The sequence below is a fragment of the Hemiscyllium ocellatum genome, chromosome 7 (assembly GCF_020745735.1).
Source record: "Hemiscyllium ocellatum isolate sHemOce1 chromosome 7, sHemOce1.pat.X.cur, whole genome shotgun sequence".
NCBI lineage: Eukaryota > Metazoa > Chordata > Chondrichthyes > Orectolobiformes > Hemiscylliidae > Hemiscyllium > Hemiscyllium ocellatum.
In genome coordinates, this window is record NC_083407.1 from 39,730,145 (window position 1) to 39,758,075 (window position 27,931).

The 27,931-nt window shown below is 39.1% G+C and overlaps 1 protein-coding gene across 2 annotated transcripts in view; it reads right to left on the reverse strand.

The window, feature by feature from the left end:
* rab3gap1 (RAB3 GTPase activating protein subunit 1) overlaps positions 1-27,382 on the reverse strand; it is an 89,489-nt gene extending 62,107 nt beyond the window's left edge. For both annotated transcript variants that reach the window (XM_060827132.1, XM_060827131.1), the window contains exons 1-7: positions 27,343-27,382; positions 27,188-27,243; positions 22,005-22,080; positions 21,367-21,502; positions 18,038-18,116; positions 13,983-14,102; positions 2,656-2,821 (exon numbers count right to left, since the gene is read on the reverse strand). In XM_060827132.1, the coding sequence (XP_060683115.1) occupies positions 2,656-2,821; positions 13,983-14,102; positions 18,038-18,116; positions 21,367-21,502; positions 22,005-22,080; positions 27,188-27,243; positions 27,343-27,360 (651 nt within the window). In that variant the 5' untranslated portion in view covers positions 27,361-27,382. The remainder of the gene's footprint in view (positions 1-2,655; positions 2,822-13,982; positions 14,103-18,037; positions 18,117-21,366; positions 21,503-22,004; positions 22,081-27,187; positions 27,244-27,342) is intronic.
* Between the last annotated feature and the right edge of the window lie 549 nt (positions 27,383-27,931).

Consider the following 27,931-nt stretch of genomic DNA (forward strand, 5'->3'; position numbering starts at 1 on the left):
GCAATAAGCATTTTGGCGGGTCACAAAGAAGAAAGCGCAGGTGAAAGAAATGGAATTCCTCTACAAATCAGAAGGAGCACCAAAGAATCCAGAAACAGAATTGGCCATATAAGGTGTTGCTGTCGATCAGGAAGTCAGTTGGGGTATAATGTAGTTGTCCTGTTCTCACGTGATCTTGTGTTATAAGAAAATCATGCAATAGATATGCTGTTTAAACAAATGGGGCTGAAATCGCATTGTAGCCAACATATGTAAGGAAAGTTCACATTCCACAAATAACTGTCTAAATTCTTCAACTGCATTAAAGCCAATTTGCATTGAAGAAACACACATTATATCAGAACTGATTATGCTTCCATATTATTTGTCCACCCTTACCCCAGTACCTATTCAAGGCAGGCTGGGCCAGCCAAGCTGTTGCTACACCAGCAGATAGTTCATAGTCTACAGGATGAGTCAAAACCTGCAACTTAAGAGTTCAACATCTGCCTCATTCTCAACACCATTGACATTCACTCCTAAGACACAAGTAACAACTCTTATCCAGTGTCCTGTCAGCAGAAGTTCACTTCAAAATAAAAAGGACTACTCTAGATAACTACACAGACAGAACATGGAAATGGAAGTACTGTGGTGTTTCACAAATACCACATTATAGTAAATCACTGCAGCAACTTAAATCACTTTTCTATTTACATTTTTGGTCTATAGATCAACAGATAAATGAAAAGAATGTCTGTTGATTTAAGATCTGGGATTTGAAAGCAAGTATAGAATGGAAATAAAAGCTTTTCTTTGTATTTAGAGTCAGAGATGTACTGCATGGAAATAGACCCTTCGGTCCAACTCATTCGCGCTGACCAGAGATTCTAAATTAATCTAGTCACATTTGCCAACACTTGGCCCATATCCCTCGAAACCTTTCCTATTCAGGTATCCATCCAGATGCCTTTTAAAATGTTGTGGTTGTACCAGCCTCTAACACTTCCTATGGTAGCTCATTCCACACACACATTACACTTGGGGTGAAAACTGTGCCCCTTAGGTCTTTTTTATATCTTTCCCCTCACACCTTATATCTGTGTCCTCTAGTTTTGCACTCCACTACCCTGGGGAAAAGACTTTGACCATTCACTCTATCCATGCCCCTCATGCTTTTATAAACCTCTAAGGTCATTTGTAGGTTCCAATGCTCCAGGGAAAATAACTCCAGCCTATTCAGCCTCCAACACTGGCAACATTCTTGTAAATCATTTCTGCACCCTTTCAGATTTGTTGTGGGATGAAACTATTAGATGGACAAAATAGGTGGAATTCTTTTCTTTGCCGGTGAACCAGTTGAGAAGCGATGGTTGGAAGGTTGGGGGAAGGTGGCAGAGGAATTTGTGCATCTTGTGCTCTCCTTCTGCAATTTGCCAACCAATCTTGCAAAACTAAAAAGGTGATTATTTACATAATCTATCAAACATGGCATCCAGTGAATCAAGTTGTGTCATACTTTGCAACTATTTCAGAAGCTGATAAGAAGTTTGAACACACAAGTCTCTGACAATCACTTAAAATGTATTTTGTATTACTTCACCCTCCACAGATAACTATATTAAGAATTCAACTTTAGTGACAGTCAAGTATAAATCAGGCCAAAGGATTAGTACTCACTTTCTCTGCAATCACACACATATTTTAGGCACTGAAAGTAGTAATGTAACTTAATGTCATAGAGGTTTACGGCATGGATAAAAGGCCCTTTGGCCATCAAGTCTTCTTCATTTAGTTTATAAATTCATTCCTTTGGGAAAGATCTCAAGATAACAAAAGCACAGAAAAGATTTAGCAACATAATATGAAGGATAAATCTTTATTCAAGAGGGGAGACTAGAGAAACTGGCTCTTACTGGAAGAGCCAAAAGTATCAGATTTTCAAAACTGATCAGTTTCTTAATGATCTTTGCTTCTTAGCAAATGGGAAAAGTCAGTCAACTACCAGCAAATTTCCAATCAAAAGCCATATTTAAAATCATACAAAATGAAAAATGAAGCTGTTGGCATTTGCAAAATTCTAACAGGAATAGTAGAAGCAGCATCCACCCGGCTTTCAGAAAGAAAATAGTAGAAGGCAAAGAGAATGGGGAAAGCTTACAGCATGGAACTAAATAGAGTTTCTTTTTCAAAGAACCTGCACTAGCACAATAGGTCAAATAACTTCTTTCTGCATTGCAAAATTCTATAATTCCAATCATTGTTCAATGCAAGTGTGCACATGTGCATTAATCTGGATCCTCAATTGACCAGTGGCACAACAGAGAAAGTGCCCAACTGTGGATCAGAAGATTAAATGCTGGCTAGCATACATTTTTAGTAGAGGTCTTGCGATACAGTAGAAGTGTCCCTAATTCTGGGTTCAAATGTCTGGTTTTAAGACACATCTGCCTTGGAAGGGTGCTGTAATATATCTGAACAGGTTGGTTTTTAAAAAATTTGTGCAGCAACCTGGAGGATACCAACCACACTGCCCACAATTGCCCCATTTAAACTTATATATGAGATATGTGCAAGTCACAAAACAAAAATTAGTTGGAAGAAACAATCATTCAAATGAAATCCAGAAAAGTATATTTCAAGAGATCAGTTAAAATGCATTTCAAAAGTACTTACAATCTTTGATTTAAAAATATCTAGTAGACCAGACAAATGATTATATTGGTTTGGCACTTTCCGAAGATGAACCATTTCAAAATCTGTCCGCACACCAGGACCTTCGCATGCGCCCACGTACATTCTCCTAGACTTTTGCTGGATTTGCACAAATAGAGTCACCTGACTAATTTAAAATCCACAAATTAATGATTTGCTAACCTCAAAATACTTCATACATTAGTTACATTTAGTCACCACTTCTAAAATAAATCAAATTTATGATGAAACATCTACAAAATATGTTCCAATTTCTTTTCAAGCCTAGTCATCCAGATTTTGTGCGATTTCTTTTGATGGCAATCTACCAACATTTACCACTGACCTGCTGAAATTACAATAACTTCAGGATTTAGCACAAGAGCAGAATGTAAATCTTGAAGTTGCAGTGTCACTCATTGCCCAACTTAGATCAGGCTGTGGTCTCATACAGGCTCATTCTCTTGTAACTCAAATGGCTGAAATGTAGCAAGGTTTAAAAAAAAATTTAATCACTGGTTAGCCAGCATTCATCGTCTGTCCCTAATTGCCTAGAAGACAGGTAAAAGTCAACACTGTTGCTGTGGGTCTGGAGTCACAAATCAACCAGATCTGGTAAAGAAGACTGTGAGCTTTCCTAAAGGACAGCAGTGGACCAAAAGGTTTCCTAACAATGGACAATGGTGTTATGACCACCATTAGATTCGTAATTTCAGGTTTTTATCGAGTTCAAATTTTACCATCTGCCAAGGTGGGATGTGAACCCAGGTACCCCACACAATACCTGAATCTTTATGTCCCAGTGACAATAACATAAGACCATCACCTCACATTGCTGTTAGAAAGCCCATTCAATATTACAGTGTGACCAATTAGGATTTTTAGTGTTGATTTGAGTATTAACTCGAGTCTGAATAACAGATTTAGTGCTTGAAAATACATTTTTTAAAAATAGATAGTGCATTCTTATATGTCACCATTATGCTTAATGAATTTTTCAGACAAATGCTTTTTATAGTTTGTTCGTGATATATTAGCTCGGTCTTTATCTCATGTGTATGCCCCAATCTTTTCTTCACTCTAGACAAAATATTTTCCAAAGTGTTCTGATTTTAGAGCTTTTCACTTCCTGTTTGACAGGGTAAGAATTCTTGAATGTGATTTGCTGCTTGGACAGTTGAATATTAAACATTACAATTGGCACATACATGAGAAAGTAAACTGCTCTGTTTCATTTTAGTTAGATTATAAAATCTAAGTAATTTTAACAGTATCTTGGATTAGAAAATTTATTTTTCAGGGCAGGTTCTATTGTTCACCAAATGTTCTTGGAGATAATGCTGTAAAAAAGCCAATAAAATAGACCATTTTATAGTGTTTAAAACAAAATAGGGTTAGGAAACTTGAAATTGATCGCCAACTCTAAAGGGGGCCTGTATCAAAATCCTATGTAATTGATCATAACTTCAAGGTTTCCACTCTAATTCATGAATGCCTGATACCCTAGAGAGAGTTATAATTTAAAGAGGTACGCCGATGAATGTTGGCTGTTCATAGTCAATCCCACCACTTCCCACCTCCATCAAAATCTGGCCACAGTTTCACCAAATTGACAATTTACTCTCAATGTCATAGAACATTTTTATGATCATTTCTTATTAACAAATGTATGTCACAAACAAGATTCACATTAAAGACGACAGGATTAATACATAAAAAATCTTCAAATAAAGGCATTGATTAGGAAATGTCTAATGCTTAATTACTTTCAATTAGAAGGGGCTTTGGACTTGAATAAATTGACTGACTATAGGTATCACATGTTAATTCAATGACAGACCCTCAGAGATGATTGGAAAGTACCTTGCAAGATTAAACTAAACAGAAGTCTTGTTTTTCAGTCTCTTTGAATTCCTCTTTATCATACCAGTTGAAATCTCCATTCAGAAATGCAGCATTACTACAGCTGGAATTGTGATACAATGTAGCAATCTTAGGATACATTTGAATTAAAGTGCAGAGAAGTGTGCATTTACATGGAGTTGATAGGTTACGTTGTGCTGTAGCACATTAGTGTTCCCAGCTTTCCATCTCCACAGGCCACTTGTGTATGTGGAGAAGCTTCAGAAGGCACTAGGCCTAACCCAAATCCCCAATTTGTGTACATCCTAAATTGGTGATAACACATCTTTACTTCAAAATTATCCACCAGTAAATCAACAGGCCTTGGTAAACTTTCAGGATATCTGAACAAGACAAACTAACTAAGAATTGATATCTAAAGCACAAATGAAATGCATGGGCTACAGTCTGGATATTCTTGCTACAATACACATCAGAAAAAAACGATCATCTTTCTCATTAAAGTGATCACGCAAAGTAAAAAGACATGGAATACTTATTCTTGCAAGTCTTGGAGACCATTTACATGACTTATAACCTAGATAGCTAAAAGATTTTGGGAGATGAGAAATAACAGGTGGGCTTCTAATCTTCTCCAAATAAAAGAGAATTGCCAGAGGATTAAAAACTGGCAAATGTGATTATTCCTTTTTCAAGCATGGTTAAGAACATTCCTAGCAACTAAAGGCTGGTCAGTACTACAATAATCAGGGAAAAAAATTAACAGTCAGTCTTAATGGAGCATTCAGCGCATTTGTTTATACCAGCTCCCTGTACATCAACCTATTCATTTACTCTATTCCTGGAGCTCTGCAAATTAATTTCCCTGAAGTATCCATCCAATTTCAGTTGACTTGGAGAGCTTTGAGATGATTACGGAGAGGCTGCTGAAATTTATGAATGGCATGTCTTATTTGACTAATCTAATTGATCTCCTTGATGGCATGCATTGGATATTTAACAATATGGATTTTAAGAAAGCTTTCAACTAATTGAAATTTGTGCATGGAGAACGACCAAAGATGAAAAACTGATTTTTGAGGGACAAGAAATCATGTCATTATAGCACTTCTAATGATTTATGTGAATGCTTTCGGCCATCTCAGATTGCTGGAATTAAAAGACTTTGTTTTTTTTTGTCTTTGTTTATCTTCTGTTACTATCAAGTCAGCTGGACCATTACAATCGTATAAAATCAAAGTGGCCTTAGCATTTCGATATTCAAACAATAAAGGACAAAGTCCATAATACTAACACAGCTATGGAAAATGTAGGGTTAGTGATTAAGGGGATGGGTCTGGGAGGGATTTTCTGAGGTCAGCATGGACTTGTTGAGCCAAATAGCTGGTTTCCACACAGAAGGGATTCTACAGCCTTGACGAATTATATACATGTGAACAGAAGTAAAGGACAAACAAAGTGATTTGCAAATTATCTTCTAACACAATTAGGAGTAAGAAGAAAAACTGGTCTTGCTAACAATAGCATATCCTACTAATGACTTGCATATTAAAAATATCTTGGAAATGATCCCAAAGACCAATAAAAGCAAAACAGCTAAGCAGCATGGCTTTCCTTAATCAGCACAGATTTATGACTTTGTAACTCAGTGACAAAGAGCTCTTCACATTTAATATTGATGACAATGGTGGAGGAAACAACAAAGGTTTAACAAGATAGATTGCAGTAGAAGAGTAATTTATGCAGACACTGCGGGAGAAAAGCAGTGAAATGTTCTTGGTGCAATTTTTATTATCTTACATGGAAGGGTGATGGAGGTAGAGGAAAGGGAAATGAATGAAATAAGGCAAGACTTTTCAAAGGATGAGATTGTGCCAGTGAGAAAGGTTGTCAGGCCAAAATGCGATCTGACAATAAAGTATCACACTGTCACCCTAAAGTCTTGATAGGTAATTGGTGCAAGGTACAAGCAGACAGGGAGGCAACATTAAAGAGAATGGCATCATTACTTCTTAGCTAGGTTTCTGTCAAGCTTTGCATGGTCAGAGAGAAGAGATCACATCCAGAGTGAGACACAGCCTTAAGTGGGCATAAAGTTCAAGGAATTCAGGCAGAGAGGAAGAAGTGCTTTTCGTTTGCTTTTTTGGCTATGAGTGTTTTTTTTTAAAGAAAAGATAAATTGAAGCTCCAGGCTCAGTGGCGCAGCACTGAACAATGATATCACAGATAAACTACACTGAGTTTGATTTACTGTTGTCACAAAACGTAGGGGGTGTTCAATTTACTGGGGAACGTAGCACGAACAGCCAAATTTCTGGTATTGACACTGGCTCTAATGCAACAAGGAGTACGTCGGGTTCCAAGACATCAATTATGTTAGGGGATTCTCTAGTCCGAGGTACAGACAGACATTTCTGTGGCCAGCAGCGAAAAATCAGAATGATGTGTTGCTTCCCTGGTGCCAGGATCAAGGATTCCTCAAAGGGGAACAGGGGCCAGCAAGAGGTCAACATCCACATTGGAACCAACGACATAGGAAAGGAAAAGGTTGAGATTCTGAAGAGTGATTAGAGAGAGTTAGGCAGGAATTTAAATAAAGAGGTCCTCGAGAATAGTAATATCTGGAATACTCCAGGTGCTATGAGCCAGTGAGGGCAGGAGTAGGAGGATAAGGCAGATGAATGCACGACTGAGGAGTTGGTGTTTGGGAGAAGGATTCACATTTTTGGATCATTGGAATCTCTTTTAGAATAGAAATGACCTGTACTAGAAGGTCGGATTGCACCTAAATTGGAAGGGGACTAATATACTGGCAGGAAAATTTTCTAGAGCTGCTCGGGAGGATTTAAACTAGTAAAGTAGGGAGATGGGGGGGTGGGGGTGGGGGGGCGGCTGTGGAACCCAGGGAGACAGTGAGGAAAGAGATCAATCTGAGACTGGTAAAGTTGAGAACAGAAGTGAGTCAAACAGTCAGGGCAGGCAGGGACAAGGTAAGACTAATAAATTAAACTGCATTTATTTCAATGCAAGGGGAAGGCAGATGAACTCAGGGCATGGTTAGGAACATGGGACTGGGATATCATAGCAATTACAGAAACATGGCTCAGGGATGGGCAGGACTGGCAGCTTCATCTTCCAGGATACAAATGCTACAGGAAGGATAGAAGGGGAGGCAAGAGAGGAGGGGGAGTGGCGTTTTTGACATGGAATAGAATTACAGCTGTGCTGAGGGAGGATATTCCTGGATATACATCTAGGAAAGTTATTTGGGAGGAACTGAGGAATTAGAAAGGGATGATCATTTTATTGGGATTGTATTATAGACCGCCAACAGTCAGAAGGAAATTGAGAAACAAACTTGTAAGGAGATCTCAGCTATCTGTAAGAATAATAGGGTGGTTACGGTAGGGAATTTTAACTTTCCAAACATCGACTGGGATTGCCTTGGTGTTAAGGATTTAGATGTAGAGAAATTTGTTAAGTATGGACAAGTAAATTTTCTGATTCAGTATGTGGATGTACCTACTAGAGAAGGTGCAAAACTTGACCTACTCTTGGGAGATAAGGCAGGGCAGGTGGCTGCGGTGTCAGTGGGGAGCACTTTGGGGCCAGTGACTGTAGAGAAATAGATGGTGACACCTTGCAAAATGTCCATATTACAGAAGAGGAAATGCTGGATGTCTTGAAACGCATAAAGGTGGGTAAATTCCCAGGACCTGATCGGGTGTACTCTAGAACTCAGTGGAAAGCTAGAGAAGTGATTGCCGAGATATTTGTATCATCGATAGTCACAGGTGAGGTGCCAGAATACTGGAGGTTGTCTATCGTGGTACCATTGTTTAAGAAGGGTGGTAATAAGGACAAGCCAGGGAACTATACACAAGTGAGCCTAATGTCGATGGTGGGCAAGTTGTTGAAGGGAATCCTGAGGGACAGGATGCACATGCATATGGAAAGCCAAGGACTGATAGTCAACATGGTTGTGTGTGTGGGAAATTATGTCTCACAAAACTTGGTTGAGTTTTTTGAAGTAGTAACAAAGAGGATTGATGAGGGCAGAGCGGTAGATGTGATCTATATGGACTTCAGTAAGGCGTTCAACAAGGTTCCACATGGGAGACTAGTTAGCAAGGTTAGATCTCTCAGAATACAGTGAGAACTAGCCATTTGGATACAGAACTGGCTCAAAGACAGAAGACAGAGGGTGGTGGTGGAGGGTTGTTTTTCAGACTGGAGGCCTGTGACCAGTGGAGTGCCAATAGGATCGGTGCTGGGTCCCCTACTTTCTGTCATTTACGTAAATGATTTTGGATGCGAGCACAAAAGGCACAGTTAGTAAGTTTGAAGAGGTCACAAAAATTGGAGGTGTAGTGGACAGCGAAGAAGGTTACCTCAGATTACAACAGGATCTTGACCAGATGGGCCAATGGGCTGAGAAGTGGCAGATGGAGTTTAATTCAGTTAAATGCGAGATGCTGCATTTTGGGAAATGCAGGACTTATACACTTAATGGTAATGTCCGAGGGAGTGTTGCTGAACAAAAAGAGACCTTGGAGTGCAGGTTCATAGCCTTGAAAGTGGAGTCGCAGGTACAGGAGTTGGGAGGTCATGTTGCGGCTGTACAGAACATCGGTTAGGCCACTGTTGGAATATTGCGTGCAATTCTGGTCTCCTTCCTATCAGAAAGATGTTGTGAAACTTGAAAGGGTTCAGAAAAGATTTACAAGGATGTTGCCAGGGTAAGAGGATTTCAGCTATAGGGAGAGGCTGAACAGGCTGGGGCTGTTCTCCCTGGAGCGTCGGACGTTGAGGGGTGACCTTAGGGAGATTTACAAAATCATGAGGGGCAGGGTTAAGATAAATAGACAAAGTCTTTTCCTGGCGTCGGGAGTCCAGAACTAGAGGGCATAGATTTAGGGTAAAATGGGAAAGATATAAAAGAGACCTAAGGGGCAACGTTTTCACCCAGATGGTGGTACGTGTATGGAATGAGCTGCTAGAGGAAGTGGAGGAGGCTGGTACAATTGCAACATTTAAGAGGCATTTGGATGGATATATGAATAGGAAGGGTTTGGAGGGATATGGGCCGAGTGCTGGCAAGTGGGACTAGATTGGGTTGGGATATCTGGTCGGCATGGATGGGTTGGACCGAAGGGTCTGTTTCCATGCTGTACATCTCTCTGACTCTATGAACTGAGACACAGCGAAGTGCGTTATTTTGCGGATCGTACCATACAAAGTGCATAAGGGAAGCAGAAAAGACAGCTACTATTTGAATATCTATTACAGGTGACTTTCAGACAGAAGGTAAATGTTTACAGGTTGCAAACTAAAAGACCAGTGCGAAATGTTTGAAAATCAAATTAAGGACTAATTAAAATAGAGATGCAGGGCCAGGCTACATGTTGTACCTGCGTGAAGGTGTGAGAGCTAGCAGACCCAATTGTGACTCATAGTGACAACATCTGTCACAAGTATTGGTTGCTTGAGGAACTCTGACTCAGAGTTAACGAGTTGGAGTCTAAGCTTCTAACATTGCGATACATCAGTGAGTGGGAAAGCAGCTAGATGCTGTGTTTTGGGAGCCAGTAATACCCTTTAGATTGACTACCTCAAATTTGATCAGTGGTCAGGGACAGGAGGGTAGGACTACAAGCGAGATAGGAGAGTGATCTAGGAAGTAATGCTGAAAGAGCCTCAGCCCTTGAGCTTGTCTAATTGGTATGAGATTCTTGCTCCCTGTGTGGGTGAGAGGAGATATAGAGAGGATAAGAAAACCGACCATAGTACCACGGGACCCATTCGGTGGGGTGGGGGGGAAGAAAAGAGAAATGTAGCTGTAATCGGGGATACTATAGCCAGAGGAATAGACACTGTTCTCTGTAGCCAGGATAAACAGACCCAAAGGCTGTGTTGCCTGCCTGGTGCCCAGGTTCAGGATATCTCATTTGAACTGCAGAGGAGCTTGGATTTGAAGAGAGACAATTGAGTTGTCATGGTCCACATAGATAGCATGATACAATAGAAAAAGAGGAAAGAGGTTCTGTTGAAAGAAAATGAGCAGCTAGGGGTTAGGTTAAATGCAGAACCAAAAGGTAATAATCTCCCTGTTACACCTTGAGCCACGAGCAAATTGGCAAAGGGTCAACAAGATTAAAGAGGTAAAGGCTTGGCTCGAAAATTGGTGAGAGAAACAGGCTTGAATTCATGAGACATTGGCACCAGTACTTTGGAAGGGAGCTGTCATGCCAGGACAGACTACAGCTGAATCATGCTGGGACCAGAATCCTGGCAAATCGCATAACTAGGGCTGTGGATAGGGCTTTAAACAGGTGCAGGGGAGGGGGGATGCAGGGGTTCCATTGCATGGAAAAAAAATTAAGTGGGGGAGAGTGCTCATTAAAGATGATTAAACTTTCCTAAACTCGCAAGGAATTAATGGCTACGGGGAGAGTGCAGGTAAGTGGAATTGAAACACCCATCAGCCACGATTGAATGGCAGAGTGAACTCGATGGGCCAAATGACCTTGCATCCACTCCTATGTCATATGATCTTATGTTCTAAACTAGTATTGGCCAGACTATGGGAAATGTTGGAAATCTAACTTCAGGTGCAACAGATAAGGGAATGACTATAAGAAGGGGGCAGTCAATGTAGGTCTGAGGATGTTGTACTTAAATGCAAGCAGTATATGAAGTGAGGTAAATGAGCTTGTAGTGCAGATTGAAACTGGCAAGTGCAATGTTGTGGGTTTCGCAAAGACATGGCTGCAAGGGGAGGAAGGCTGGAATCTAAATATTCAACGATATGTCCTCTATTGAAAGGGCTGGCAGATAGATAGAGAATGATGGGATACCTTGTTTGTAAGAAATGAAATTAAATTGATAGCAAGAAACAATGTAGAGTAGAAGGTGTAGAATCTGTGTGGGTAGACTTAAGGAACAGTTAAGGGAAAAAAAGACCCTGATGGACTGTATACAGGACTCCTACCAGTAGTCAGCATGTGGGCAACAAAATAAATCATGAGACAGAGAAGACGATATTACAATTACAGGGGACTTCAATATGCAGGTGGACTGGGAAAATCATGCTGGTAGCAGATCTTTAGAAAAGGAATTTGTGGAATGACTACAAGAAGTTTTTTTTAAGCAAGTTGTGAGAGAGCCCTCTACCAAATTCAGAATTGCTTGTTCCCTAATGTGTAACAAGGCAGACTTCATTAAGAAACTTAAGGTGAAGGAATCTCTAGGAAGGGCAGTGACTATTATATAATGAAATTCACTCTGCAGTTGTGGGAGAATCTGCAATCAGATGTAATGGTATTACGATTGAGTAAAAGGTAATTACAAAGACATGAGGGAGGAGCTTGCCAGCGTTGACTGGAAGGAGAACCTAGAAGAAAAGATAATGGAGCAGCAATGGCAGGAGTTTCTGGAGGTAAATCAGGAGGCACAGTAGAATTTCATCCCAAGGAAGAAACAACATATTAAGAGGAGGATAAGACAACAAAGCATACAATGTGGTGAAGATTAATGAGAAGCCAGAGGATTGGGAAGCCTTTAAAAATCAGCAAACGATAACTTTAAAAAAAGCAATTAAAGGGGAAGAAAATGAAATAAGATTAAACTAGCTAGTAATATAAAATAAGTTTGCAAGAGTTTGTTTTTAGATGTATAAAAAGTTAAGAGAGGCCAGAGTGGACATTAGACTACTGTTTCCACACTGTAGGGATTCTATGATTCTATGAAAATGAGGCTGAGGTAGTAATAGGGAACAAAGAACTGGTGCGGGAACTGAATCTGTTTTTACAGTAAAGACATTAGCAGCAGACCAGAACTTCAAGAGAGTCGGGGAAAAGGTGAGCATAGTGGCCATCACTAAGAAGGTGCTGTGGAAGTTGAAAGGTCTGAAGCTGAATAAAATATGCAGACCAGATGGACTACACCCAGAGCTCTGAAATACATAGCCGAGGAGACTGCAGAGGCATTGGTGATGATCTTTCAGTTACCACTGAAGTTAGGGAAGGTCACAGAGGACAAGAAAATGGCTAATGTTTAAAAAGGGGAGAGGGGCAACAGACAGGAAATTATAGACTAGTTAGCTTGCTCTCAGTCACATTTAAGATTTTAAAGTCCCTTATTAAAGATGAAGTTGCGGAGGACTTGCAAGCGCAGGGTAAAATAGGGCTGAGTCAGCATGACCTCATCAAGGGGAGGTCATGCCTGACAAATCCGTTAGAATTCTTTGAGGAAATAACAAGCAAATTAGACAAAGGAGAGCTAGTGGACATGATCTATTTGGATTTCCAGAAGCACTTTGACAAGGTGCTGCAAAGGAGGCACTAATAAGATAAGTGTTTATGGTGTTAGGAGCAAAGTATTAGCATGGATAGAGGATTGTCTGACTGGTAGAAAACAAAGAAGAAGAATAACGGGGCTTTTTCAGGATGGATGTCGGTGACGAGCAGGGTTTTAGCAGGGGTCAGTAATGGGACCACAAATATTCCCAATATACATTAACAATCTGGACAAAGGAACTGGGAGCGTTGCTACTCAGTTTGCAGATGAAATAAAAATAGATGGAAGGACAGGTTGTGTTGAGAAAGCAGAAGGCTACAGAGGACTTGGACAGGCTAGGACAGAGGGCAAGGAAATGGAAGCCAAAAATGTGGAAAAGTGTGAAGTTATGCACTTTTGTAAGAAGGATAGAGGTATTTTCTAAATGGGGAAAAGCTTCAGAAATCTGAAGCACGAAGGGACTTGAGTCCGAGTTTGAGATTCTCTTAAGATTTTTGTAAGGAACTTGTTAGCATCTTCCTATGACTACCATCCCTTCACCCAAAGGATATCTGCTCATGGATCGTGAGCAGAAATGTTGCTTCATATCAGGGTGAAAGATGGAAGGGAGTTGAACAAGTCATCATAGGATGGCATGTGAGGTGCAAGACCAAAGATTTCAACAGATATTTGGGTTTTCATTTATCAGCAAAGTGTGGGGGAGTGTCAAGAATCCAAGAAGAAAGATGCACAGTACTGTGTTGCGGAGTTTGATAGAGCAAATGGTAAGGTCTAAACTGTTATGGCAGCAGCAGCATTCACATTAATTCAACATTTTGGTTAGAAGATTGTTTCTGGTTCCAAGATGCCAGAGGTAAATGGAGTCAAGCCTGGAACAGCATTAAGAGAGCAAGAAGATCAAAGAGTTTGGAGGGATGGGGTTTGAGAACTTGGACGGCAAAGTACTTGAGAGACGAAAAGTGAAAGGCAAGATAAGAGAAGAGAGGTCTAAAGAGAAAAGGAGGAAAAGAATAAAAAGGAAACAAAAAATGGGCTTGAATCCATAACGATTCAATTAATTGATCATAAAGTGCAAGATTCCTTCTCTTAGTTTCCATACCAATGTTCCAAATGTTACAGCCCATATAGCATTTTAAATATTTACCTACCAACCAGTGTTTCCCAATGCAATGGAGATGGAGCTGAGCAGAATGTTGCACTTTGATTCACTGATGACTGCATCATTACTTGCTGCTGGAGCAATTATCACAAACTCTCGTAAACCATACCTAGGATGGGAAACATCTGCAGATGAATTTGCTATTGATTGCTATTCACAAATTTCTACACCAATGAAAAAATGCAAGGAGTAAATCCAAAATCTCTACAGATTTTGCTGAAGTATGTCATTTACTATTGACGTTCTTGGGAGGGACTTTTCACAATCAAATATTCTACATATTCAAGCAATATTTCAAAACATATTTTTATTAAACCTGAGTTTCCCCAGTTTGCATTATCAAAATGACAGTGTGCAAATGAAAAGTATTTCTAATGTTGCTGTACAAGGCATTAGTTAATCTGGATTCTGACATTTAGCAGATCTCTTCAAAATATTTTCAGAAGGTGGCCTAGACCCTAACTTTTTCTTATTTTACAAGGTAGATGTGAAGTGCACATGCCAGATGTGATATGACTAGTCAAACTACTCAATGTTAAGCAAAACACAATTTATTTAAAAACTATATTTAAAATGCAAAAGAAAGAGGAATTTAGAACACAACTATTGGAAAACTTAACCAAATAATAGGTACAGTACCAATTACTAATTAAGTGTTCCAATATGGTAACATCCCACAAACACCACTTGCTAAAAAGGTAAATTCAGACACAGATTTTTATATGCAGTTCTCCAATCCAGGAGGAAATGACATCAAGAGAGATTTCAGGGAAAGTAGCAGCTAGGAATCATTCACAGAAACTTCCACCTCTCTGGGACCTCAAACTGCTTCTGACTGATAAAGCTAAAAAAAAATCTAAAAGGCTCAGTCTGAGAGAACCAGCTAGTCCTATTCAAGCTCCTTTCATTGTTCCAACTTTGGAAGAAAACCTAAAGATATCCTAGGTCATTTACTTAGGCCATCTCCAACAGCCAGTTTGACATCTCTGCCTTTACAAACACTCATCAAAAACAAAAAAGTCCAGGGCAAAATTATCTTTTTGAAGTGACAGCACTGTCACACATGCTTTGCTTTGCGTGGGACTGACTGAAACTATTAGCTACAGTTTTAAAGTAAGGGACGCCCAATTAGGGTAAAGAGGAAGACAAGTTTGTTAGTCTGTGGAATGCTTTTCCCAGAGAGCAGTGGAGGCAGAGTCACCTCTGACAAAATCAATTGTGTTGTGTTTGAAGCTGGCAGTTAGTTGGACATGGTTACATTTGAAGCACAAGATGCTTCAATGTTATTACGTTTGATCTTACCTGAGAACACACCAAAGTTTGTTACAAGCGTTTTAAGTATGTCACTCAGATCAATTCAAGACTCAGTCATACAAGGAGTCCATTCAGTTTGAATCTGTCAAGAGTAGAGGCCCCTTGCTGTTAGCTGGCTATGCAGCTGGGGTTCAGGAAAAGTTCCTGGGAAGAATTTACTGATTTTATGCTGTGGCACAGTTTAGGAATTTCAAAAAAAAAACCTCAAGAGCCTTTGATGCTTCAATGGAGGTGAGAGAAGGTGACTGTCCGTAGGCATCTGAAAATCAATACAGCCTTGAGAAACTCAGAGACAGCGCCAACTTAGTTCAGCTGAATTATTTGACTGATCCATGGAGTGGGAATGAAAGAGTCAAATGTGACAGTCACCAGGGAAGAGATTACAATGAGGTAAGTAATTGGTAAGCCAAGTCTGTATTGCAGTTGCTTGAGAAAGTTCTGAAGTTAGATAGTTAAAAATGCAGAACTGAATCTCGTGTGAAGAAAGCAAAGTTTTAATGAGATTTGGTGACTCAGTATCGCTAACATCTGGATGGTTGCTGAGAAATACATGGAATCTATCTTTATTGTATCTATTTTATATGCTCTAAGAGGTGTATGATCACTGTTTGGCGACCTATATTTATTTCATGTTAACTTTGGGTATTCAGAGCATAACTGTAGATTACTTTACTTTTCAAAACTTTGTAAAATAAAACTTATTTTGTTTGCTCAAATATATTGAATCATATATCTTTATCATTAGTAAATACATGGGACTTCAAACTTCATGTAGCTTAAATAAAAATGTTACTGGTCCTTAGACAGATATCAGAATTTAAATGTTTCATCCAATAGCGCTCTAAATAATTTTAAAGCTGAGTTTAAATGGTTCCTGGTTGATAAGTGTAATGACATTACAGCTTTAAGGGATGTATTTTGTCCTTTGTTTTTAAAATGAAGAGAGGTTGAGAGCGGTCTGCTCAAATATAAAGTAAATAGCAGGTGAGGACTTTTTTTTAAAATTGGAACAATAGAAGCAGCCTGACTGGATGGGGTCAAGTTCCCACAGAACCAGAATTTTTAGTTTAGTTTTTAGTAGCAGTTGCTGGGAGTCTTGAAGTTGGATATGGAACTCTTTTTCCTCAATCTGCTACATCTAAAAGATGGGGTTCTCTTCCTGCTGCTAGAAATGCATGTGAGATAATCTATTTTACTGAAACTGCCTTTGCCAAAAGTGCTTATGGGATATTCCTATATTGGAATAGTTAATTAGCCGTAGTTTATCTATGTATAATTATTTTGTTAAGTATTTTGATAGAGTAATGCGTAAGCAAATTCTTTTATCTATACTTTAACTGTAGTGTCAAAATAAAATGTGCTTTGTTTAAAGTCACGTCATTCAATCAATTGACTTGCATCTGGAACACCTGATACTTACCTTTAAAATAAGAAAAAATTAGGGTGTAGACTATCTTAATATTTTTAAGGGGATTTGGGCTGGCCCAAAACACAACGGAATCCTAGGTTATGGGCAGGTAGAGATAAAGTCACAACCAGATTAGCAATTATCTTATTAGATGGTGGAGCAGGCTCAAGGTGCAAAATGCAGTATTTCTGCTATTAATTTGTGCATTCACATGTATCTAACAATTTCAAGATAGATGTAATTGGCTCAGCATTCAATGTATTTTCAGGGCGAGTTTCAGATTTCTTTTGTCCTTCGTAAAAAGTCCTAAGTCTTTCTGATTTCATGTCTGAATGGCACTTGGCTCTAATTTTAAGATCATGCCTTGTTTTTCTGCTTCTGTTACCAGGGAAATTGATTTTTAACTACTCTCAGATCATTATACCATTTGCAAGCACAATGATTACATCACCCCTCAATCTTTTACACTTAAAGAAACAGAATTATGAATAACCTGTCCTTATAAGTTCCAGTAAAGCAGTAGAGATACCACAAACTACGCCGACAAACGGCTTGTTTAAGAGCAAGAGGCAAACGCCTTGTTCAAGCTGGCTTCCCACATGCTTAGTCAGGAATGGGGAGTACAATAAGAAAACCAGAGTATGGAATATTTCAATAGTAGTAGATAATTTTTTTAAATATTGGACTTTTTGGAAATTTTTACATCAAACTACATTCAAATAATTAAGCTAATTAATAATCAACAGTATCTTCCATTCATTCATTTATGTGACTTCTCCATGGTTGCCTTCCCAATGGAGAATATTGTTCTCAAGGTGCTCTGTTATAGCTATCCTAAAATGTGTCAATTTATTTCAACAGTAGTGTGCAATAGAGAGGGACTCAAGATGAGAACTTGTAATACCAGCCCAGGCAAGACTCCATTGTTGTGGATAACTTTACCATACCAACAATACGTATTACCCATCCAGAATGTGTTTTTAAAAAAGGACAGAATATGCTTGCAATCAAAACACATTATCTAGTATCCCTTCACCATTAAAAGCATAACTTAAATGCATAAATGCTTTTAAGACAGCCACTGCTTCCATATAAAAACAAATGGCAGCATGCATGTTGCAATTAATGGGCTGTTGCACTGGGTCAGAATTCAAGTCTGGTTAATACATGTGAACATGTCCCCCCACATAAGATTTTTCCTATTGCTCACTGGAGAGTCATCAATTCTAAATTTGTATGGGCCTAACTGCACTGTGTCATTTGACATTTGCACAAAATTAGAAAAACAACAAAGAGCTTAACAACACTGAGAACATGCCTACCATCTGACAAGACAGTGAGCCCTGGGTGGAAAATCATTGCTCATGGATAGCATATCCTGCATTGCTTCAGGAAGAGCATCTGTTAAAATATAAATTCCTTTTATTTAAGAAGAATAAATCTTCGGTAAGAAAAACAGGAAATAATTCTGTCACAGAACAAATCAAATCCTTTGTGCATAGGCAAGCAAAACTATTGGTAATTAACTGAATGTGATAGCAAGCAAGACCAATTTGCAATATCCATACTTCAAACAAGAATTTAATAATAGGTTAAATCCTAAAAGTTCTACCCGTTTGATCCCCCAGTTCTCTTCACTCACTTATAGGGTGACCTCCTTGGGGAAGTATGGTTGATTTGATTTAAATGATCCACTGCTATAATACGCAAACATATGCACACAACTGGAAATTGAATAAATCCAACTCAACACCTTCAAAAATGTATAACAGAACTCAGTATTTCAATTATACTTTAATATAAGTTTATGATCCCAGCAGATGTTATTACTGAACAAGTCAGATCCCAGAATGAAATCTAACTCGATAGATCATATTTTGATTTTCTTAATTTATTGTGGCAGTCTTTCACTAAAGCATAAGCACACATGGCTGTTGATTTGGATTTAATAGTAGAAGTTCATTACATGAAAGAAATAAAATCAAAACAAATTAAACAAAGCAATGTACATTGAAAGTTTCAAAACACATGGCAAAACAAAACCCCATATAGTTCTCAACATTGGTCTTGAGTAACTACAACGTAACAGAGAAAATTCCCTATTCTCTCAAATTTGTAGGTTTGATTTAACTGCTTCTTCTCTGTTCTGGTTCTGTCACCTACAAAGCCTTTTTCTTTGATTCATACAACTGAAATCTTAGACAGCCCCAGCTTGGAATCACTAATGCAGGTTTCTAATCGAACACTCAGGATTGGAAGTTGTCATAAAGTACAGTCTTGGATGGAACTCAACCAGCCTAGTGAATTCCTTTTAAACTGCTTCCAATACCAGTATACCATTTCTTCAAGACAAGAAACAAAACTATATGCAGTATTCTAGGTGTGGCCTCACCTAACTGCCAGTAAAGTTGTCACACGACTTTCCTATTTATAGCCTTAGCTAATAACACTTAATCATGTCCTGCCATCTTAAGGGACTCAGACACAGACCAAGGTGTCTCTCTCGCACTCTCTGATCCTTAATGCTTCCCAAGATCCTACTATTCATCATGTACTCCCTTGCCTGTTTGACCGGCCAAAGTGCATCAGCTCAGACTTATCTAGATTGAATTCCTTTGCCACTGATCAAACCATCTGGACAGCCTGACTACGTTCACCATCCCAATTTTCATATCACCCCCAAACTTACCGATCAATCCTCTTACATACAGTAAAAGTCCCAACACTGATCCCTGCAAAATCCCACTGGGCACAGTGTTCCAGTGACAAAAACACTTCCCAGTAATCATCCTTTGCTTCCTCCAATCAGCCAATTTTGTATCCAATTAACCAATTTTCTTGGTTCCCATGAATCTTACCTTTGCTGTCAGTCTTTCATGAAGGACATTATCAAAAGTCCAAAGAGACTACGTAGAAAGCAGAGCTTTCACCTGGTCACCTCTTCAGAAACTTCAATCAAGTTGGTCAAACATGACCTCCCCTTAATAAAACTTTGCTGACTATTCTTGATTAATCCCTGCCTGTCCAAGTGCAGATTAATTCTAACCCTAAAATTGCTTCCATTAGTTTCTCCATCACTGAGGTTAGTCTAACTGGTCTGAAGTTTCCTGGTTTATTACCTGCACCCTTCCTAGAAAACAGTATCATGCCGGCTAACTTCCAGTTCTCTGGCAACTCTCCCGTGGCTTGAGAGAGTTTGAAAATTATTGCCAGTGCTCCTGCTATTTCCTCCCTTGCCTCATTTCACCCAGCACTGGAGATTTATCTTCCCTTAAGCCTGACAGATCGCTTAGAACCTCCTCGTTGTCTATGTTAACTTTAAGTACAGGACAGTTCTTCCAATTTCTATACCCACATCGTCCCTCTCACTAGTGAACACCAACATAAAATATTAATTTAGAACTCTTTCCACAAATTACCACTGTTGTCCTTATTCGCCTTCACCTTTCCCTAGTTATTCTTTTATCTTGAATATACATGTAAAATAACTTCCTACATTTTACTTGCCACTGTCTTTTTTATTTATTCATTGTGAAATTTTGAAATGCCACATCAGCATTTATTACCCATCCCTAACTGTCCAGAAGGCAGTTTAAGAGTCATCCACATTGCTATGCATCTGAGGTCACATGTCGATCAGGCCAGGTAAGGAGGGCACATTTTCTTCCCTAAAGGACATTAGTGAACCAGATGGATTTTTCCAACAATAGACAATGAATTCATGATCATCATTAGACTCTTAATTCCAGATTTTCATTGAATTCAAATTTCACCATCTGCCATGGCAGGTTTTAAACCTGGGTCCCAAGGATATTAGAGTCATAGAGATGTACAGCATGGAAACAGATCCTTCGGTCGAATCTGTCCATGCCAACCAGATATCCCAACGCAATCTAATCCCACCTGCCAGCTTCGGCCCATATCCCGACAAACCCTTCCTATTCATATACCAATACAAATGCCTTTTAGATGTTGCAATTGTACTAGCCTCCACCACTTTCTCTGGCAGCTCATCCCATACACGTACCACCCTCTGTGTGAAAAAGTTGCCCCTTAGGTCTCTTTTATATCTTTCTCCTCTCACCCTAAACCTATCCCCTCTAGTTCTGGACTCCCTGACCCCAGGGAAAAGACTTTGTCTTTTTATCCTATCCGTGCCCCTCATAATTTTGTAAACTTCTACAAGGGCACCCCTCAGCCTCCGACGCTGCAGGGAAAACAACCTCAGCCTTTTCAGTCTCTCCCTATATGAGTCTTTGGATTGGTAGTCTAGCCATAAAACCAATAGGCCATTGCCTCCCTCTTTCATGCCTTTGTGTTGTTCTCCTGATTTCCTGGTGAAGTCTCCCCTTATACATCCTGTATTTCTCAAGGGCTGCTTCTGTTTTTAACGTTCAGAATCCACCATTAGCTACTCTTTTGTCTTTATTCAATTTTGTTTATTTCTTGATATCCAGTGTTCCCAGGATTTCTTGGTCACACTGTCTTTATTGGAAGATACTCTCCCTAGTTCCGTCCTGAATTACCCAAAAGCTCCCAGTCCAATTTGGCCAAATGATATTTGAACTTACTAAAATCAGCCCTCTCTCATTTTGAACTTTGATTTCAGGTTTTAAAAAAAAACTTACTCAACATAAATAGCCAGTCATACCTTCTTCAGACTCTTCTTTTATTTCTTTATCAGTCAAATATTCTTGTTTGAGATAATGGTGTGTTATACTGAATTTATAGTCCGCGAAAGAAATTTCATCAGATTTCTCCTCCCACACTCCAGAAGTGAATTCGCCCTGTAAATTCACAACGTTGAGCATTGTTGCTTATAGAACAAATTTTAAATACATAAATAAAGAGTCAACACAATGGAGTTTAGAGGCATGTTTACACTAAAGTCCTCTCAAAAACTGAAGTAACAGAAGCTGAAATTATTATTCCATGGATATGGGCCAAAGAATGTAGACAACGGCTAGTGGCAATTATGCCAATTTTGCAACATTATTTCCACAAATTATGCTAGAAGATGCTTTAGAAACTACCATAAATGAATCCATTATAAACATCTGTGGAAAATTTAATCAACCCTCTAAGCAAAGTAAACATAGAAAATAGGAGTAGGAGTTGGCCAGTTGGCCTTTTGAACCTGTTCTGCCATTCATTATGATCATGGCTGTATTTAAATTGCCTTTATTTTGAACAGTTTTGCTTTTTGTTTTGAAAATTTCTTGATAAAAACATGAAACAGCAAACACTATTATTTTATCTATCCATTTAAGAATATTTAGTAAAACAAACCTTTTCCAAAGGATTCCTTGCAGTGCTTCCAATCAATTTCCAATTGTTCAGCACTTCTTCAATTCTTGATACAAACCTAAACATTTTGAAAGTACAATGTGATGTTAAAACGCTTGAAGTTTATTAATACTTAAATAAAGCCTTAATACATGACATGCAATTTTGGAAGCTTTCTTGATTTTTATACTTACATGTAAAAACATTTCTTAAGACTGCTCTCCAGAAATATTTTGAAACATTTGTTCACCAATTTGAATATACTAGTTTGGACAGCTTTCATTACTTACCCTAGTTGCCTAGAGATTAGTTCAGAGTGAACTGTGGGTCTGGAGTCACATATAAGCCACAATTAAGAATAGCAGATTATTAAAAATGGACCAAAGAGGTTTTTTTTATACAACAATCAACAGTAGTTACACGGTCACTATTAGACCTGCACATGACTCTTAGATTTTACAGAAAACAAATTTCTGCCATGATGGGATTTCAACCCATGTATCCAGACCATTATAATTTAAGAATTGAAGGATCAGTGCTGCGTCCCTCTGCTTTTCATTATTCATATAAAATGATTTGGATGTGAACATAGGATGTATGGTTAGTGTTACTAGATAGCAGTGAACTCCTCTGTTAATTAAACTAAACACCCAGAAAAGCTCACCTCATCTCATAATCTGTTAAAATATATGACGGAGAACTCCCAAATTTCACTATTTAACGAATATAATATAAATTTATTCCTTAACTCTAAAAGTGAACATTAAACAACAACTATTCACAACTCTATGCTCCCCCTTTCCATTAGCTGCTTATTACCTGTCTCCAACTCTACAACAATATACAGTTCCAATAAAACACATTAAAATTATGCCAGCTTAGTTTCAAAACCATACAGTGGCTGTCATCATTGGTGTCTTTCTTTCTTCAGTTAAGCTGTCCCTGGGTCGTGGTCTTTCTTTTTACTGTGAGGATGTTTCATATGAAAAGGTACTTTTAGATCGAGAATATTTCAATCTTTTGGGTCTCTCTCTTGATGGCAGTTACTCTGTCTGACTTTCAACTGCCTTTTTTTAAATACCCCCATGATCAGATCGTCTCATTGGTTCGAGGTTGGCAAAACAATAAATTCAAACTCAATTGGGTTTGGTATTCTGAGGCATAATTTAAACTGATTGGTTAAATTTGAATTGGTGTCAAAACAGCAACCAACTCAGGTATACATTTCACAGCCAAATGTTACATATTTTTCAATTTTCCAATACACTCAGATTGCTAGCTAGTCATAAGCCAGGTGCTTGTATGCTCAGTGCAAAATAGCATTCACTCTCCCTCAAAGGTACATGCCTTCGACTTCATAACAGTTAATGATGACACCAAAACTGGAGATGTGGTAGACAGTGATGAAGGTTACCTCAGAGTATAACAGGATCTTGATCAGATGGACCAATGGGCTGAGGAGTGGCAGATGGAGTTTAATTTAGAGAAATGTGAGGTGCTGCATTTTGGAAATGCAAATCAAGGCATTACTTATACACTCAATGGGAAGGTCCCGAGGAGTATTGCTGAACAAAAATTCCTTGAAGTGCAGGTTCATAGTTCCTTGAAAGTCACGTCGCAGGTAGACACGATAGTGAAGAGGGCATTTAGTATGCTTGCCTTTATTGGTCAGTACACTGAGTATAGGAATTGGGAAGTCACATTGTAGCTGTATAGGACATTGGAATATTGCGTGCAATTCTAGACTCCCTGCTATAGGAAGGACGTTGTGAAACTTGAAAGGGCTCAGAAGAGATTTACAAGGATGTTGCCAGGGTTGGTGGGTCTGAGCTACAGGGAGAGGCTGAATAGACTGGGGCTATTTCCCCTGGAGCGTCAGAGGCGGAGGGGTGACCATACAGAAGTTTATAAAATCCTGAGGGGCATGGATAGGATAAATAGACAAGGTCTTTTCCCTGGGGTGGGGGTGTCCAAATCTAGAGGGCATAGTTTTAAGGTGAGAGGGTAAAAATTTAAAAGGGACCTAAGGGGCAATATTTTTATGTAGAAGGTGGTGCGTGTAAGGAATGATCAGCCAGAGGAAGTAGTGGAGGCTGGTACAATTATAGCATTTAAAAGGCATCTGGATGGGTGTATGAATAGGAAGGGTTTAGAGGAATATAGTCAAATGCTGGCAAATGGGATTAGATTTATTGAGGATATTTGGTTAGCATGGATGAGTTGAACCAAAAGGTCTGTTTCTGTTCTGTATCTCTTTACAACTATGTAACTAACATAATACAATATACTGTACACCAAGAATAAGGATGAATTCATGTAAAAACGTGCCACATTTGCACTTCTTTTCTGATTGCCTCAAGGTACTGGAATTTCTCAAATCAGCCAATCTTTCAATTTAGTGTCCACAAGATATTTTTTTGCCTGTTGTAAAACTGATAATTTTTGGAATAATTTACAGAAAACATAACTTACGCAACTTTTTTTAAACAATGAGGACAAAGTAGCTCAATTTTCAAAAAGCAATATTTTAATTGCACAAAAATTAAATCTGCATAAATTACTGACATTTAATTAACAAAAGCAGTGATACAAATGCAAGTGGTCATAGCAATAAAAACAATTTTCATATACATCAGCAGACCCAAAAAACAGAACTGAATCCATGCTTTAATATATTATGAATCCTTTAATATCCTCTTCACCTTTATCAGATACAGTAAACGCTCTGTATTTAGCATGTTTCATTTTCTCAATTCAAGGTCCCTTAAATTAAACAATACGACAATGAACATTTTTTGAACACCAATTTCCCTATTCACTATTTTAATGCTTTAATCATCATTCTGAGATCATTTAAATATTTTTAACTGAAAAACGAAATTGGAGATATTAAAAGGAGTAATGTATAATTTTGAATTCCCAGAGTAATCCATTACTTGCATCAGTCCACCACAGCTGGGTTAGGCCATAAGACATAGAAGTACAAGTAGACCATTCGGCCCATTGAGTCTTCTCAGCCATTCAATAAGATCACGGCTAGTTTGATTTTCCCCAAGCCTACTTTCTTGCCTCTTCCCCATGATCCTCTTTCTCCATACAAGCACTAACTATACTTAACAATCAAGCCTCCACAGTCCTCTGTAGTATAGAATTCCACAATTCACTATCTTCAGAAAAATTTCATCCTTCTTAATACATGACCCCCTTACTCTGAGATTACACCCTCTGATCATTGACTTTCCACAAGAGGGAAAACCTCTCCATATCTACCTTGTGAAGCTAAGAATTCTGTGTTTCACAAAGGCCAAATCTCTTTTTTTAAAATTCTAATAAATACAAGCCCAACCTACTCAACCTCTCACCATAAGATAATTTCCCCATATCCAACCAAATGAACCTTCTCTACACTGCCTACAAGGTCAAATTATTAGATTCGATTCGATTCAATTAGATTAGATTAGATTCCCTCCCGTATGGAAACAGGCCCTTTGGCCCTAGAAGTACACACCGACCCTCTGAAGAGTAACCCACCCAGATCCATTTCCCTCTGACTAACGCACGTAACACTATAGGTAATTCAGCATGGCCAATCTACCTGACCTGCACATCTTTGGATTGTGGGAGGAAACCAGAGCACCCGGAGGAAACCCATGCAGACATGGGGAGAATGTACAAACTCCACACAGTCGCCCGAGGCTGGAATTAAACCCAGGTCCCGGGAGCTGTGAGGCTGCAGTGCTAACCATGAAATAAGGAGACCACAACTATTTCCAATATCCTCAGTATGGTCTAACTAGTGCCTGTATAATTTTAACAAGACTTCTTTTTTTTATATTCCATTCGATTGAAATAAAAAGCCTATATTCCACTAGCCTGTTCTATTATCCGCTAAATTCTTGTTAGTTTTTTGGGATTTATACACAAGAATTCCCAAATCTCTGTTCTGCAGCTTTCTGAACTCTTTACCCATTTAAATATTATTTAACTCTTCTATTCTTTCTACCAAAATACATAACCCCACATTTCCTTCACAGTAAAGCCCATTTATCACATTTTTGCCCACTTGCTTACCTTGTCCAAATCCCACTACAGACTCTGTCATCCACATCACTTGCCAGCTCAGCTATTTGTGTGTTGTCCTAAAACTTAGGAACAGTACATTTATTTCTCTCATTCAAGTCACTAACGTAGTATAATAATTGTGGCCCAGCATTGATCCCTGTGGCACTCCACAAGTTACTGGGTTGCCATCCTAAAAATATTCCTTTATCCAAATCTCAGGATAACCTCCATCCATATTAATGTTACCCCAACACCATGTAGCCTTACACATGGTACCTTACCAAACTGAATTGAGTAATTAGTTTTGAATTTGATTACTAATGAAGGAATTAATTCCTAAAAATTGCATGGTCAAACTGACAGCCCTAGAAAAGGGAAATTACAACATGAAAGTATTCTTCTTTCTTTTCTTCAGAGGTGAGAGCACAGAAAGACAATCAATTCGCACAATGATGTTGTGAACCAGCCCTTTGGGGATTCTATTTCTTCTTTTCCAAACCAAATCACATCAAGATAGCTTTGAACTTATGTCACAATCCAATTAGTGTCCTTCACACTCAGACATAAAGAAACTATATATTTTGACATAGTGAGTTTCGAGAAGATTTGTAGCTCTGGTTGAGGTTCTAGTACAGTGATGAAATGTCTGAAAATGTACCTCCCAGCGCAGCAAGCAAACCTACATCCAGATATTTTCACATTCACATTCCTATAATTTTACAGATTCGTTAATTAAAGTGTCTTATAACGAGTTACTATTTAATAAACTACAATAGCACAAAGTAGACAAAACATTGTTCCATTCTGAAATGCTGCATGGCTTCGACAAAGAAAAAGGCTTATAGAGCAAATGATTCAATAACTTCAATAAAAAGGTGTCCTGAAGATTCCTTTAGAAGGGAATGGCTTGGGAGAGCTGTCATAAACGACAGATCCCTGAACAACCTAAACTCGTAAAGTAAGTGCAAGCACCTGCGGGTTACGCACTGCCCCGCGTGTACGTCACACACAGACCACAGGCAGTTAATGTACAGGACAGAGCAACAGAACCAGCTGCTCACGCGGCTCTGCCACGGCCGCTCGCGATTCCCAACAGCCACAGCCCTAGCTTCCCCTCAGCCTACCTCTCCCACTCCGACGCCGTCGTAAAGTCCGTGATTTCGAACACTTCCGACTCCGGCTGCCGGAACACAAGAGAGCACAGTGAGAACCATCACGGAGTTGCCGACTTTAGCAACAAACAACATATTTTCACAGGAATAAAGATCCGATCACTCACGTCACTGTCCGCCGCCATCTTGGAATCTGTTTGTTTGTTTGTCAGGCGGTGCCTTGTGGGTAGAGACCCGCCTCCTGCTCCGGAAACACCGACCATCCTCAGTCATCATACCCGGGTCGGTATGGAAACGCCGGTCATCACTGTCATGGGCAGCCTAGAGATGTTACAGTACGGAAACAACTCGAACCAGCATCACTGTGCTGAGGCAATGTTGAAATACTGTTGATCATTGTACTCAGGGGCCTTCACTGTTCTGGGGTGGTCTAGAAGCTCCAGTCTTCAACGTCAGTCATCACGTTCCCAGACCGGTTTGGAAACACCAGTCATCATGATTGTCCTGGGCGCAATGGAAACACTGGCCATTACTACTTTGGAGCGAATTGGAAACACTGGTCATCTCTGGTCATTACTGTCTAGTGGCGATCTAGAAACATTGGTCATCATCACCAGTCACTTCCGACCAGAGACAGTGTAGAAACATCAGTCATCACAGTCCTGGGGTAATGTGGAAACAGAGGTTATCATTGCCAATCATCACTGTCCTAGGGTGGTGTGGAAATATGTGTCATCACCAGTCATCATTGACAAA